The 15,069-nt window shown below is 45.2% G+C and overlaps 1 protein-coding gene across 5 annotated transcripts in view; it reads right to left on the reverse strand.

The window, feature by feature from the left end:
* The window catches only part of LOC129839762 (SH3 and PX domain-containing protein 2A-like), a 122,795-nt gene that overhangs the window by 106,601 nt on the left and 1,125 nt on the right, over positions 1–15,069 (reverse strand). For all 5 annotated transcript variants that reach the window (XM_055907397.1, XM_055907396.1, XM_055907398.1 and 2 more), the window contains exon 2: positions 4,011–4,091. In XM_055907397.1, coding sequence (XP_055763372.1) covers positions 4,011–4,091 — 81 coding nt within the window. The remainder of the gene's footprint in view (positions 1–4,010; positions 4,092–15,069) is intronic.

Here is a 15,069-nt window from a genome sequence, read left to right on the forward strand (position 1 = left end):
TCCCGTGTATATCCTTTCTCCTGGCATAAGGGCTTTGTTAATAGTTAACAACATCCCCCTGTGTGAGAGTATTAAGAGAAGACCAATGGTTGTTGCCAATGGTAGTCTCTCTGACTACAGCCGTGTGTCTCAGCTTTGAGGTAGAAGTTGTGCCCTTAACTAACCACAGCTCTAGGATCAGAGTATCATATACCAAACAGCTTACCTTCAGGAGGATTTAAAGAAACATCTGACCCTGGACTAGTGGTTAGGGGCAACTTGACCTACTCTTGTGTCTATCAACGACATGAAGAGATCCTCAAAGCCAGCTATATTAACAGTTGCATAGCCAGATGTGCAAGACTGAAAACGAGTCATTATTAGCCTATATCAAGGTTTTAACAGGTCTCTCTTGCAAAACATAGTAAGTCAGTGAGACAAACCTGCATAAATAAAGGCTGAATAAATAAATAAATGCATTTGGTTGTGAATGCTGCTTTCTCTGACAACAAAATAAACTATAGCCTTAGTATAGGGGACGTTTGGCCTCTCCACCGAGTCTGAGGACCTCTGCCCTTCTCAATCAGAAAAGCTAACAAAATCAATCTTTTTGTTGGTGACTGAGTGGTTCTGTGTGAAACCATCCACAACCCATTAGAGGCCATTAGCTCACAATGTCACGGCCGTTGTAAGAAGTGGACCAAAGCACAGCGTGGTGAGCGTACATACTTTTAATAGTAGATGACGCCAACAAACCAATAACCACTGGGACTGGGCACCGTCGTTGCGGGCCCCGGACTGGGCACCCTCGTTGCGGGCCCCGGGCTGAGCACCCTCGTTGCGGGCCACGGACTGGGCACCCTCTTGCGGGCCCCGGACTGAGCCCCCTCGCAGGAGACTCCGGACTGGAGGCCGTCGCTGGAGGCTCCGGACTGGAGGCCGTCGCTGGAGGCTCCGGACTGGAGGCCGTCGCTGGAGGCACCGGACTGGAGAACGTCGCTGGAGGCACCGGACTGGAGAACGTCGCTAGAGGCTACGGACTGGAGAACGTCGCTAGAGGCTACGGACTGGAGAACGTCGCTAGAGGCTACGGACTGGAGAACGTCGCTAGAGGCTCTGGACTGGAGACCTTCGCTGGAGGCTCCGGGCTGGAGGCTCCGGACTGGAGGCCTTCGTTCCATGACTCCTCACTGGAGGCTTCGTGCCATGGATCATCACTGGAGGCTTCTTGCCATGGATCATCACTGGAGGCTTCGTGCCATGGATCATCACTGGAGGCTTCTTGCCATGGATCATCACTGGAGGCTTCTTGCCATGGATCATCACTGGAGGCTTCGTGCCATGGATCATCACTGGAGGCTTCTTGCCATGGATCATCACTGGAGGCTTCGTGCCATGGATCATCACTGGAGGCTTCTTGCCATGGATCATCACTAGAGGCTTTGTGCCATGGATCCTCACTGGAGGCTTCTTGCCATAGATCATCACTGGAGGCTTCTTGCCATGGATCATCACTGGAGGGAGGAGACGTATGGGCAGTCTGGTACGTTGAGCTGCCACAGGGCTCACCAGGCTGGGGAGACATACGGGAGGATTAGTTCTAGGCGCAGGACTCACCAGGCTGGAGAGACATACAGGAGGCCCTGTCCTAGGCAGAGGCACCAGATACACTGGGCCGTGGAGGCGCACTGGAGGTCTTGAGCATAGAGCCTGCACAACCCGTCCTGGCTGGATGGTTACTTTCGCCCTGCAGATGCGGGGCGCAGGCACAGGATGCACTGGGCTGTGCAGACGCACCGGAGACACAGTGAGCAGAGCCGGCGCAGGATATCCCGGGCCGTAGAGACGTACTGGCGGCCAGATGCGCTGAGCAGGCAACCTCCGACCTGGCTGGATGCCCACTCTAGCCCGGCCGATTCGGTGAGCTGAAAGGTAGCGCAACGGGCTGTGCATGCGCACTGGAGACACCGTGCGCTCCACCGCATAACACGGTGCCTGACCAGTATGACACTCGCCACGATAAGCACTGGGAGTTGGCTCAGGTCTCCAACCTGACTCAGCCACAATCCCCGTGTTACCCCCCAAAAAAATTTTTGGGGTGGAGCTGCCTCTCGGGCTTCCTTGCTAGCCGTGTCCCTTCGTAACGCTGCCGCTCTGCTCTTGCTGCCTCCAGTTCCTCCCGTGGACGGCGATACTCCCCAGCCTGCCTCCAGGGTCCCTTACCATCCAGGATCTCCTCCCAAGTCCATGAATCCTGGACACGCTGCTCCTCCTTACCACGCTGCTTGGTCCGTTGTTGGTGGGAAGTTCTGTCACGGCCGTTGTAAGAAGTGGACCAAAGCGCAGCGTGGTGAGCGTACATACTTTTAATAGTAGATGCCGCCAACAAAACAATAACCAATACCAAAACAAACCATGAAGCTAAAGGCTATGTGCCCTAAACAAAGTTAACTTCCCACCAAGACAGGTGGAAAAAAGGGCTACCTAAGTATGGTTCTCAATCAGAGACAACGATAGACAGCTGCCTCTGATTGAGAACCACACCCGGCCAAACACAAAGAAATAGAAAACATAGAAATAAAGAAACTAGAATGCCCATCCTAGTCACAACGTGGCCTAACCAAAATAGAGAATAAAAGCCTCTCTATGGCCAGGGCGTGACACCCAAGCAGCAATTTGAACCCCTCGTGTGTGTGTGTGCGTGTGTGCGCGCGTGTGTGTGTGTGTGTGTGTGTGTGTGTGTGTGTGTGTGTGTGTGTGTGTGTGTGTGCGTGCGTGCGTGCGTGCGTGCGCGCGTGCGCGTGTGTGTGTGCGCGCGTGCGTGTGTGTGTGTGTGTGTGCGCTCACCTATATCTCCTCATAGTCTACATTTCAGCAGTGGAACCAAGATACAAACTTCCTCAGTCGACCCTGTTTATTGTTCTACCTTTTCTTTATTACACATTGGGAGTGATCACTTCCAAGGGGGAGGCTTTTTTCCGTTGCACCCACTGGTTATCAATGGGACCTTTGAGGGTAGGAACCTTCATTTCCTGTCAGGCTGCACACTAAGGCTATTGAGATCAACCCAAGTCTTTCTCTATGTATGGCTCTTTCATATTGACCAGAATGACCGGGAGACCCCAAGACCTATGCTGCTACTCTGCCTATCAGCTTGCAAAGAACAGGGGTGTATAGAGTGTATGCGTGCGCGCGCACACACACACACACACACACACACACACACACACACACACACACACACACACACACACACACACACACACACACACACACACACACACACACACACACACACACACACACACACACTCCTCAACCTGCAGGGTTTTTACTGCAGCAGCCCAGCTCCCATTCCAAAGAAAATACAGGGCTAATCTGAAGCGTAGTTTTGGCATGTTAAACACAAGAGTCATGTAAGCTTATATGTGAAACGCTCCAACAGTCACCACACACACACACACACACACATCACCTGAGAGTCCCCCGGCAGGCCGCTATAAAACATGCTACAGTACATTAAATTGACTTCCATGTGGATTTCTCTTGTACTATAAAACAGCCTGTCAGCTCCTTGACGTTTTGGGGCCAAGGCAGAGATGAGAGAGAAAGAGAGAGAAAGAGAGAGAAAGAGAGAGAAAGAGAGAAAGAGAGAGAGAGAGAGAGAGAGAGAGAGAGAGAGAGAGAGAGAGTGTGTGAGTGTGAGTGTGTGTGTGTGTGTGTGTGTGTGTGTGTGTGTGTGTGTGTGTGTGTGTGTGTGTGTGTGTGTGTGTGTGTGTGTGTGTGTGTGTGTGTGTGTGTGTGTGTGTGTGTGTGTGTGTGTGTGTGTGTGTGTGTGTGTGTGTGTGTGTGTACGTGTTGTAACACTACTGCGTCTCTGAGGCTACAAGAGATACAGACCGTACCTCTCCCCCACTCCCAGACTAATTACTAAAACTCACATTGATTCATTGACTCAACCATGTGTGGAGAATAGTAGTGCAGACATGTTTTTAGAGAATAATAGAGAATAAGGAGAGAGTCAACATTACCTGAAGGTCAAAGAATTTGCTGTATCTCCTGTAGATTATGTGGGAGGTGTTGTCAGAGTATGTGACATTGATGAGATACACCTGCAATGAGAGAAAGCGCATGGTTAACAATGTGGACCCGACACACGGCCTTCCAAGGCAACAACCCCTGAACTTCAAAGGTCAATGACACGCACATATATCTGTCAAGGCGTAAAAGCGGGGGAACATTATGGTGATCTCATTCACCTTCTCTACACATTGACCCTCTGCACTTCCTGCCCCAGCCACGAGTTACAATTACAAAAGCCATTCCCATTCAAGTGGATGGGGCTTTGTCTGAGGCGCTTTGTTCCTTCCAGTAACTATATTTATATGATAGATGACGTGTAGAAACCGGCCATTTTGTTCCAGACCCGGAGGGTTGGTAATGTAATTGATGCTGATATCATCTCCGCTTTAATCTAACATACCGGAACATAGGAAAGATATCAAGGAGTCTGGAAAATTCCCATAAGAGAGGTCAGTCAGGAGGGTTGAATGGGTTGGACCTCGGGTTTATGATGGATATCTACAGAGGAAGTGTTGTGCCAATATACAGTAGGATATCTGGTGAAATGGCTATTTGAAGTCACAAAATAGCAAGCAACAAACATAAGTTTGAAACGTGACTGTTAAAATCAAGGCTAACTGCTACTGAACATAGCCTTTCACAGTTATAATATGCTATAGTACTGAGGACATTGAGGTTAAGTCACAAACCTATACCATTGGCCATTTGGCTTCATTGTTCTCAGCCCAACCTCTACTACAAAAACACACCATTTGTTTAAGTTCATAGAGTTTCCATATACTTCATAATCATAAAGCATGTCAAACATGTTTACATCTGGCGTGCACTCAAAATCAGGGCAAAGATTGCTAACAAAAACAGCCATTGTCAAAAGATTGACAACCAAATAAGATTAAGTCAGCCATCCAAATAGGCTAAATGAAGCTACAGCACTGTGTAGGCCTATGGTTGCACTTTGAGAACTAAATGTGGTCGACTTGTCAATATAGGAACAATTCACCTCATGAAATATTTTGCCGTCTTCACTATGTCTATAGATGAAAATCACCTCATGATATGTTGGCCATTGAAACTCAAGTTCCCTTTGTGATGTGTCAGACACAGGCGTAACCCTAATCCCTGGTCTACTAGCACAGCTAACCCTCGTCATAATACATCTTACACACTGGTCCCTGCAGCAACCTGCCAAGAACAGTCATAACAGCTAGCCTTAGAAGAATTATCCCAAACAAAAGAGACCTGACGTAAGAGAATCAGCCACTTGAAACAAAATACACTTCCAAGAACAAAGCCCTGTGTTAAAAGGCCTTGTTGCTGCTGGAATGACACCAGCTATTGCTGGCTAGCTTCCAACGCAAGTGTTTTCACAATTATCGCCTGTGGAAATGTTACGCTAACATCCAAGCCACTGGAAGTATGTCATGCTAATGCTAAGCCAATGACGTGATAGTGACTCCATAGGGTTAGTGTCAGCGTCTTGGTTAGATTTGTATTGTGTTAGCGAGTAGTGGCTCCAGCACTCGCCTTTCCACTCCCATGGAAATGTTATGCTAACATCAAAGCCACTGGAAGTCTGTTATGTCATGCTAATGACCTGTTAGCGACTCCTATGGCAATGTCCACTTGAAGTCTGTCATGCTATGCTAGCTAATGATGCGTTAGTGACTCCATAGGATCACACTTTCAATGGCTTGGCTTGATTTGTATTGCTGCTGCCAAAGTCAGTGGTGCTGGAGGGTTGGTGAATGTATTTACTGGAGTCTTTACAGATTCTGTAGTCAGACAGTTAAGTTATTCTGTAAGGACTTCACATGTTGTGTTCCACCTTCAGTGAAGTAGGATATCCTTTATCAGAAACACTATACATCACCAAACATTAAACCATATTTTTTTTACAGCTCAAGGCCAAATGAGAAACTTCGTAATGAATCACAACGGAAAGCCAAAACTAAGGGAGGTTAGATGAATGAAGAAACTGGTGAATGAATGAGGCCTCAGCAATGAGTCTGATACTGAGTAAAGACCTTATCCCAAATACCCCAAATATCTTCATGCTGTTAGAGCATAGCAATCCACATAGATATGGACTTTATCTGACACCATTTCCCTTGGAGGGTCTGGAAGAGCTGCATGCCCGCCTGCACTTGTACTGGTGTGTGTGTGTGTGCGTGCGTGCGTGCGTGCGTACACCTCAAGCAAGTGTGTGTGGGCTTGCCCGGACTTCCAGCGAGTGGGTGTGTTGTTCTATAAATGCGTTTGACCTGAACGGCATGTTGTCATCCTCCCTCCTCCACCACCCAATGCCACTTGGCCGCTTAATTTGACCGTAGAGAAAAACCTCTCTGGGATGGGCCAACGGAGGGAGGGAGGGAAGAGGAAGGAAGACACAGACTCAGTTAAAACGATCCCATCCCAACCAGCAGAACAGATGGATCTGTCCTCATAGGAACCACAATGGAAAACAGAACTAGTCTATATCCACACCACACACAACCCACGCCCAAAATATCAAGCTTAAACCTAATGCCCTCGTCCAACCTAAAATAGACTATATCATCCCTCAGGGACTGAATGGGATTGAATGTGAGTTAACAGCCTAGTACAGCCCATCACTACCTGAATGCAAAACAAACCTATTCTGTAGGTGTCAACTCAATTATATTTCTGGATTGATATAGGATTGACTTGTGAAAAATTTGACAGCTTGAAAAGAAATTTTTTCATCGACTCTCAGATGAGGGTAACAAATTCCAGCAACGTTTTAAAATAGCATGTCGATGCGTTGCAGGTTGACTCATGGTTCAAGTACAGCCAGTCGTGAGCGGCTGTGGGTCCACACAGCCAAAACACTCTGAATCATTATTTTAGGGGACCAAACACGCACACACACACAAAGTTACTCACTAACTGTCAGTTAGAGGGAGTTAGATTTGTTTTCTCATTTTACAAAGGTTTAACACATTTGAACAACACAGCGTTATAAGAGTGTCTTCACAGCAACAGAAGGTGTGCTGATGGAATCCCAGATGGTGTGTAGTCAAGTGTTGCTGCACCGTTCAAGTCAAGATAAAATCCTGGCCTTGCCATACGGTTAGACATTCTTCAATAGTATGCATGTCTGGGCAAATCAAACAATGTTGCAGTTCCAAAACAGAAAACAAAAGAGACAAAACATGTAGACAAAACAAAAAGTTTACAACATTTATAAATACGTTTATACATTACCCAACATTACCTTTACTGCATAACGCCCTCTATTCTACGACACTGTAGTTCCTTGGTGTCCACATCACCAACAAACTAACATGGTCCAAGCACACCAAGACAGTCATGAAGAGGGAACGACAAAACCAACTGCACCATCCTGACGGGTTGCATCACCGCCTGGTATGGCAAATGCTAGGCCTCCGACCGCAAGGCACTACAGACGGTAGTGTGTACAGTCCAGTACATCATTGGGGCCAAGCTGCCTGCCATCCAGGATCTCTATACCAGGCAGTGTCAGAGGAAGGCCCTAAAATTTTTCAAAGACCCCAGCCACCCTAGTCATAAACTGTTCTCTCTGCTTCCGCACGGCAAGCGGTACCGGAGCGCCAAGGTTAGGTCCAAGAGGCTTCTAAACAGCTTCTTCCCCCAAGCCATAAGACTCCTGAACATCTAATCAAATGGCTACCCAGACTATTTGCAATGCCCCCCCCCTCTTTTATGCTGCTGCTACTTTCTGTTGTTATCTATGCATAGTCACTTTAATAACTCTACCTACATGTACATATTACCTCAATTACCTCGACTAACCGGAACCCCGTGTACATAGCCTCGCTATTGTTATTTTACGACTGCTCTTTAATTATTTGTTCCTTTTTTTTCTTCTTTTTTTTTCTTTTTTTTGTGGGGGGGGTTACTTTGTTACTTTTCTTTCTTTTTTTTCCTTTTTTTGAAACTGCATTGTTGGGCTTGTAAGTAAGCATTTCACTGTAAGGTGCGTGTGACAAATAAAATTTGATTTGTACTTACAGTACACAGAGAACCCAGATTTAACACCATTAAACATTTCCTGCATAATCACTCTTGGCAATCCAGTCGTAAACCTGTACTGGCTGGCACGCTAGCCCTAGCTTCTAAAGGTCAGCTGTTACCATCAGACCCACTTCTTGGTTTGGCAACCGGAACATTTGACAGCTAGATGGGTAGGGGAGATTTATGTAAACAATGGGCCCAACCTAAATCGTAAATCACTGTAGCAGATTACATAATATATCATATAAATAGGAGGTTAAGGTAATTAGTTCGGCTATAAATGGTGATTCAGTTTATTACTGTGATTTTAATTATTTATAATACTTTATTACAATATAATTACATGTATTACTCTCTGGATACCCTGCGACATCAGCAACCAAAAGAAATACAGCAAATATATATTATATTATATTCAATTCTATTCTTCTGCACTCATGTCAACAGCCAAATGGGTTTGATGAGACATTGAAAAACAAAGAGGGAAAGTACATGCATGGACAAATACAAATGAATCAAACAAGTTTGTGTCTCAGCCACCCAGACCTAGCAAGAGAAAGCCCTTGTTCGTCATCATCTCTTGCCATCAAGTCTCATTCATGTCCGGTATTTCGGAGAAAGATTAAAAAGAGCAAATTGGATCTCTGATTACTTCAATGAATCAACCACGAATCATAGGCTACACATTGCTATGATTAGCTTAGTTATGGTTTGACAGCTTTTATTCAGCACAAATTAATCACCCTTTTCCACCACATATAGTGACTAGCAACCACAATATAAGACTCTAAATAAACCAAACTACAATAGTTTGTGTCTACGAATGGAGAAAATGACTTACCGTCTCTGTAGAACCCTTGTGTTTCCCAGTTTCCTAGTTTAAGAGTGAGGAGGGCTGAGCAGAGGGCTTGGTGGAGCATAGACTGTGGGCCTAGCCACAAAATTACACCGAACCCCGCCTAAAACACTATTCTTAACCTAACTTCTAAAACAGAAAGGCATTACATGCTGCTAACCAGATGACTTTCATATGGATTATGCGTGGGGATTGAATGAAGTACAAGGATGGAAAAAACATTTGCTTGAGAATAGATCTAAAGGGAAATCCCCTTTCCATAATAACCACAACTAAGCTAATAGAGACAGACTGTATTAAACAAACAGGTGAAAAGAGGTTACGGACGACACGACAGCTTGAAGACGTGCGCATGCGTGTCTGTGGCACCTTAACTGGGGAGGACAGGCTCACGGTAACAGAATAAATGGACTGGTATCGAACTCATCAAGCACATGAGAAGAGGAGATCCACACAAGTGGACGACAGGAAGCTGCTGAGGGCTTCTCATAATGTCTGGAATGGAGTGAATGGAACGGTATCTCCTTCTGTTTCATTCACTCCATTCCAGACATTATTATAAGCCTCACTCAGCGGCTTCCTGTGTGGTCCATGTGTGTGTATCTCCTCTACTCATTCACCAGGTCATACTGTACTAAGAGAACAAAAACAGCCTGCCATCCATACTGTACGAGAACAGCCTGCCATCCAAGTCTAACTTTAACTAGACCAAGGTCTTTGGTTTGGCAGTGGCTCTATGGTGGGAAACCCCTTTAATAGAGGTTTGCATAAGCTCTGCCAATATACTGCCCTTGATCGCCCACCAACCCAACCACCCCTCCTAAAACTGTGGTCCTTATCAGTTTTCACATCCTTCGCCTCTCTCCACATTCTCTACCCAGGGCATAGGAAGTGCATGCCTCCTTTCTCTCTCTCTTCCTCTCCCTAACCACACCCTTAGAAAGAAAAGTGGCATCTAGAACCTAAAAGGTTTCTTCAGCTGTCCCCATAGGAAACCCCTTGAAGAACCCTTTTTGGTTCCAGATAGAACCCTTTTGGTTCCATGTAAATCTCTTTGTGGTTCCATGTAGAACCCTTTCCACAGAAGGTTCTAAATGGCACCCAAAAGGGTCCCACCTGGAACCCAAAAGGGTTCTATCTGGAACCAAAAAGGGTTCTCCTATCGGGACAACCGAAGAACCCTTTTGGAACCCTTTTTTCTAAGAGTGCAGCAGCCAACAGGAAACAGGAAGAGAAGGCCTAGACCAGGCAAACAGAAGTTTTTCTGAGAGGGATAAGGAAAAAGCGGAAAAGTGTCCATTCAGCTGTCATTTCCTCCTCTCTCTCTCCCCTTACCTCTCTCACTCTCTGCTTTCAGTCTTGTCATGTACAGTAGAACAATCCACATAGAGTTGTTCATTGTATCCTGTTTCAATCAGTACAGCTCGGTTACGCAATCCTAGAGGCCTCACTTTGAAATTGCCATATTGCTAGACTACACACACAGTGAGGTACAGTTGCAGTATACTGTATGGCCAATTTCTCACGGTAAGGGCAAGGGCTACCATTGCAAGCCCCACATAATGCCCACCCTTGTCGTCCATCTTCGCATCGTGATTCCTGAATGTGTCGACATACAGAAATGACATGGAGCTAGGGGCAATGTTTCATGTGGTTGACTGGATATCAAAAGAATGGGATGTGCTACATATTTTGTATTGTAAAAAATATATATATATAAAAAATAACTGTTTGTACATGTTGGTGATGATTAAGACGTGTTGCCTAATACACATCCCATCTTGTAATAATCTGTTCGTTTTAAAGTAATCATAAAGACTTAGGTTGAAAAAGACTTCCCACTGTTCCAGACAAATAAAGTTCTCCAAAGTGACTAGACAACATCTGTCTGTTGTTGAGACATTCAGCAACATGTGTTCAGGGCTCCAGTAATAAAATCCCTCCTTTTTATTTGATTTATTTAACCAGGCAAGTCAATCAATAACACATTCTTATTTATACTGAAAAAAATTATAAACACAACATGCAACAATTTGAAAGATTTTACTGTGTTACAGTTCATATAAGGAAATCAGTCAATTGAAATAAATGAGTTATGCCCTGGGCCTCCCGGGTGGCGCAGTGGTCTAGGGCAATGCATCGCAGTGCTAGCTGCGCCACCAGAGTCTCTGGGTTCGCGCCCAGGCTCTGTCGCAGCCGGCCGCGACCGGGAGGTCCGTGGGGCGACGCACAATTGGCATAGCGTCGTCCGGGTTAGGGAGGGTTTGGCCGGTAGGGATATTCTTGTCTCATCGCGCTCCAGTGACTCCTGTGGCGGGCTGGGCGCAGTGCGCGCTAACCAAGGGGGCCAGGTACACGGTGTTTCCTCCGACACATTGGTGCGGCTGGCTTCCGGATTGGAGTGTTAAGAAGCAGTGCGGCTTGGTTGGGTTGTGCTTCGGAGGACGCATGGCTTTCGACCTTCGTCTCTCCCGAGCCCGTACGGGAGCTGTAGCGATGAAACAAGATAGTAATTACTAGCGATTGGATACCACGAAAATTGGGGAGGAAATGGGATAAAATAATTTTTACAAATTAAAAAAAAAAAAAAAAAAATATGATGCCCTAATCTATGGATTTCATATAACTGGGAATACAGATATGCATTTGTTGGTCACAGACACCTTTAAAAAAAAAGGTGGGGGCATAGATCAGAAAACCAGTTAGTATCTGGTGTGACAACCATTTGCCTCATGCAGCGCAACACATCTGCTTGCATAGAGATTATCAGGCTGTTGATTGTGGCCTTGTTGTCTTCAATAGCTGTGTGAAATTGCTGGATATTGGCGGAACTAAAAACACGTTGTTGTATACATCCATCCAGAGCATCCCAAACATGCTCAATGGGTGAAATGTCTGGTGATGCAGGCTATGCAAGAACTGGAACATTTACAGATTTGTTTCAGAACATTCAATTCTCCAGCAAGAGCTATGGTGGACATACCTGCAGTCAGCATGCCAGTTGCATGCTCCCTCAAAACATGAGACATCTGTGGCATTGTGTTGTGTAATAAAACTGCACATTTCAGAGTGGACTTTTATTGTCCCCAGCGCAAGGTGGACCTGTTTAATAATAATGCTGTTTAATCAGCTTCTTGATATGCAACACCTGTCAGGTGGATGGATTATCTTGGCAAAGCAGAAATGCTCACTAACAGGGATGTAAACCAATTTGTCCACAACATTTTAGAGAAATAAGCTTTTTGTGTTCATGGACATTTCTGGGATCTTTTATTTCAGCTCATGAAACATGGGACAAACACTTTACATGTTGCGTTTATATTTTTGTTCAGTATACAATGACGGCCTGACGAGGCAAAACGCTTCATGTGGGGACAGGGGATAAAACAATGATTAAAGATGATATAATACAAAACGGACAACACAGACAGAAGACACTGGCAACAGCACAAATACAAACAGTAGATGTATGTGTGTGTCATTTAAAACCACATGCTTCCTTACAAGGCAACGCAAACTAGTGACATCGGGAGACAACTAGAAACAGCTACATGTCTCAACAACCTGTTCATCTATTTGCCCTTTGAACTCCTCCAGGGACTCCAGGTCCTGTAGTTTTAGGGTGGCTTGGAGGGAATTCCAGACTAGGGGGGCTGAGTAATGAAAGGACCTTTTTCCAGGCTCTGTTCAAATTTTCGGGAACAGTTTGCATAAAACAAGATTGAGATCTGAGCTTGTATGAGTTCTCATTTCGAGCTGGAAGAGAGGATAGATAAAATGGCACACACGATCAAATGTAACGCACACACACACACACACACTTCCAAGGCCTCATGTTCAGTGACGGGGCGAAGCCTGTGTGAAGTGAACAGAGTACAATGACTTCACTGACGACAGACGTCAGCACATCACCCTGACTCACACACATACAGACACCACTCTCTTTCCTGCTGGACCCTATCATCGTCAAACTGAGGAAAACAACGAGCCAAGCCTAAAGCCCGGCCTAATAAAAACCCTTGAATGTGATTCTCTCAGTGAGCAGTAACCATTCGAAAACAGAGACCTTTTCACTCAGGTCATCATTCTGTTTTTGATGACTTAATAAATATTTCAATAGGAAACAATCCCATGAGGGCTGTTTTACGATGCTGAACAACAACTAGCACGGCTGGTTCTGACTAAAGGGACGTCCAAAAGGTTTCCAAATGTTGTTGGCTTGAATGAGTAGCGGTGGCTTCATTTGAAAAGCAAATACTGCTGGATTGCTACCAGCTCTTTAAACACTCATCTCACCTGAACAAGACAGAAGCGGTGTTGTAATAGCTTCTGTGTCTAAGCAGATGTGTCCCCCTGGGTCACATGACCACTTCACCACTGACAAAGACGTGTGTCTCATTCCCTTTCTCTCACTCTGTTCTCATAGGATAAGTGTTTCCAGCTGTTTTCACCAACAGAGTGTTGAGATTGGTGGAGGGACAGAATCTTTCTCTCTCTCCCTCTCACTCACACACACACTTCTCTCTTTCACACAAACACACACACACACACACACACACACGGTCTGGGGATTACTCCCTCCAGTTTCTTCTCACAGTGACTAGCTAGCGGTGATCCCAGGGGCATGGTAGCAACGGAAACTAGGCCAGAGAGAGGCCTATGAGACTGCACAGCCCTAAAACACAACTGAACACAACACTGGCCTGGGAATCACCAGCAACAACTAACAACATGCAATACATGTAGTACGTCTAATGGTTGAGTAGGTCTATGTGGATCTGATGGCTGTTGGTGCATGATGTTCCTTGCAGGTTAGGTATAATATATGGTCTGTAAGCCACGACATCCCAAAAGCCTGCATGTGTGTAAATCTTAAAGAGATATTGATGTATAAGCGGACTACAGGCAAATTATGAAAATATAATATAATTTCCTGAGTGCATGATTATTTCAACAGCAACATGGAGTGTTTGAGTTGACAACATCTAGTATGATCATATTTAATGAGATTTATAATAACTTGTTTGTTAGCGATGTATAGCGGTCCCAGGAGTCTGGAGTGTAATGAGATATTGATTCGTATGCCTGTGTAACAGGGTTGGTTATGTTTCCACTTGCCTCTAAAGAAATGTGTATTTGATGTTCAAGCATTCTTATTGGTTAGTTCAACTCTGATGACAATAAGGGGTGTTGTGATTGGCCCCGCTTGCAGATAGGGGGAGATCGCGAACGTCAGGTCTTCCCAGTATGAAAATGTGATGCAAGGGATAGGTCACGTTCTGAATACTGTATTCTATTTTCTATTTTACAAAGTGTACAAGTTTGCTGTACGTTACTGATTTTATACATGTGTGGGTATATGGTACCTGTTAGGGATTGAGGGGCTTTCTGGGATGTGCTTTGGCATATGATTGCTGTAAATAATTGTGTTAGCTAGCATACACTGATGTCATGGTCACATAAGCCACGGCTAACACAGTTGTCTTCATGCTATAGATTTTGCCATCGACAGCCATCAATACCGTTAAGCCCTGCACAACTAACGTGCTGTTTCCCATTTAACAACAGCAGAAATAAATGATGCTCAACTGGGACCACTGGCCGAAGTGATTTATTATGAGAAAACACAACGCATGGAGAGTACATTATACATCTGTTACACCTGCTGTAGGCAAAGTTCAAAAATATCACTTTCCCAAGATTACAGTAAGCTGCCTTGAGGGACCCATAGGTAGACTACAGTAGTTCTGTGTTCAATTGTACAACACCGAGGATGACTACTAAACTAATAGATGAGTTTATGATAAACATTTAAGGGTAGTCTATCCAATCATTCACTTTGGCTAACGCCTGCATGATTCTAGACAGGAAGTACGATACTAACAGTGAATCCGTCTAATTAAATTTGTTTTAGCTTGAATCGGCAATAAACTATGTCAGGTCTTGTGATTTATAATATAATATATGCCATTTGGCAGATGCTTTTATCCAAAGCGACTTAGTCATACGTGGGTACATTTTACAAACGAGTGGCCCCGGGAATCAAACCCACAACCCTGGCGGTGCAAGCGCCATGCTCTACCAACTGAGCCACACTGGACAACTTACGTCATAAGTAGTATGTCATACCACCA

Source organism: Salvelinus fontinalis, chromosome 40, assembly GCF_029448725.1.
Source record: "Salvelinus fontinalis isolate EN_2023a chromosome 40, ASM2944872v1, whole genome shotgun sequence".
NCBI classification, from domain to species: domain Eukaryota; kingdom Metazoa; phylum Chordata; class Actinopteri; order Salmoniformes; family Salmonidae; genus Salvelinus; species Salvelinus fontinalis.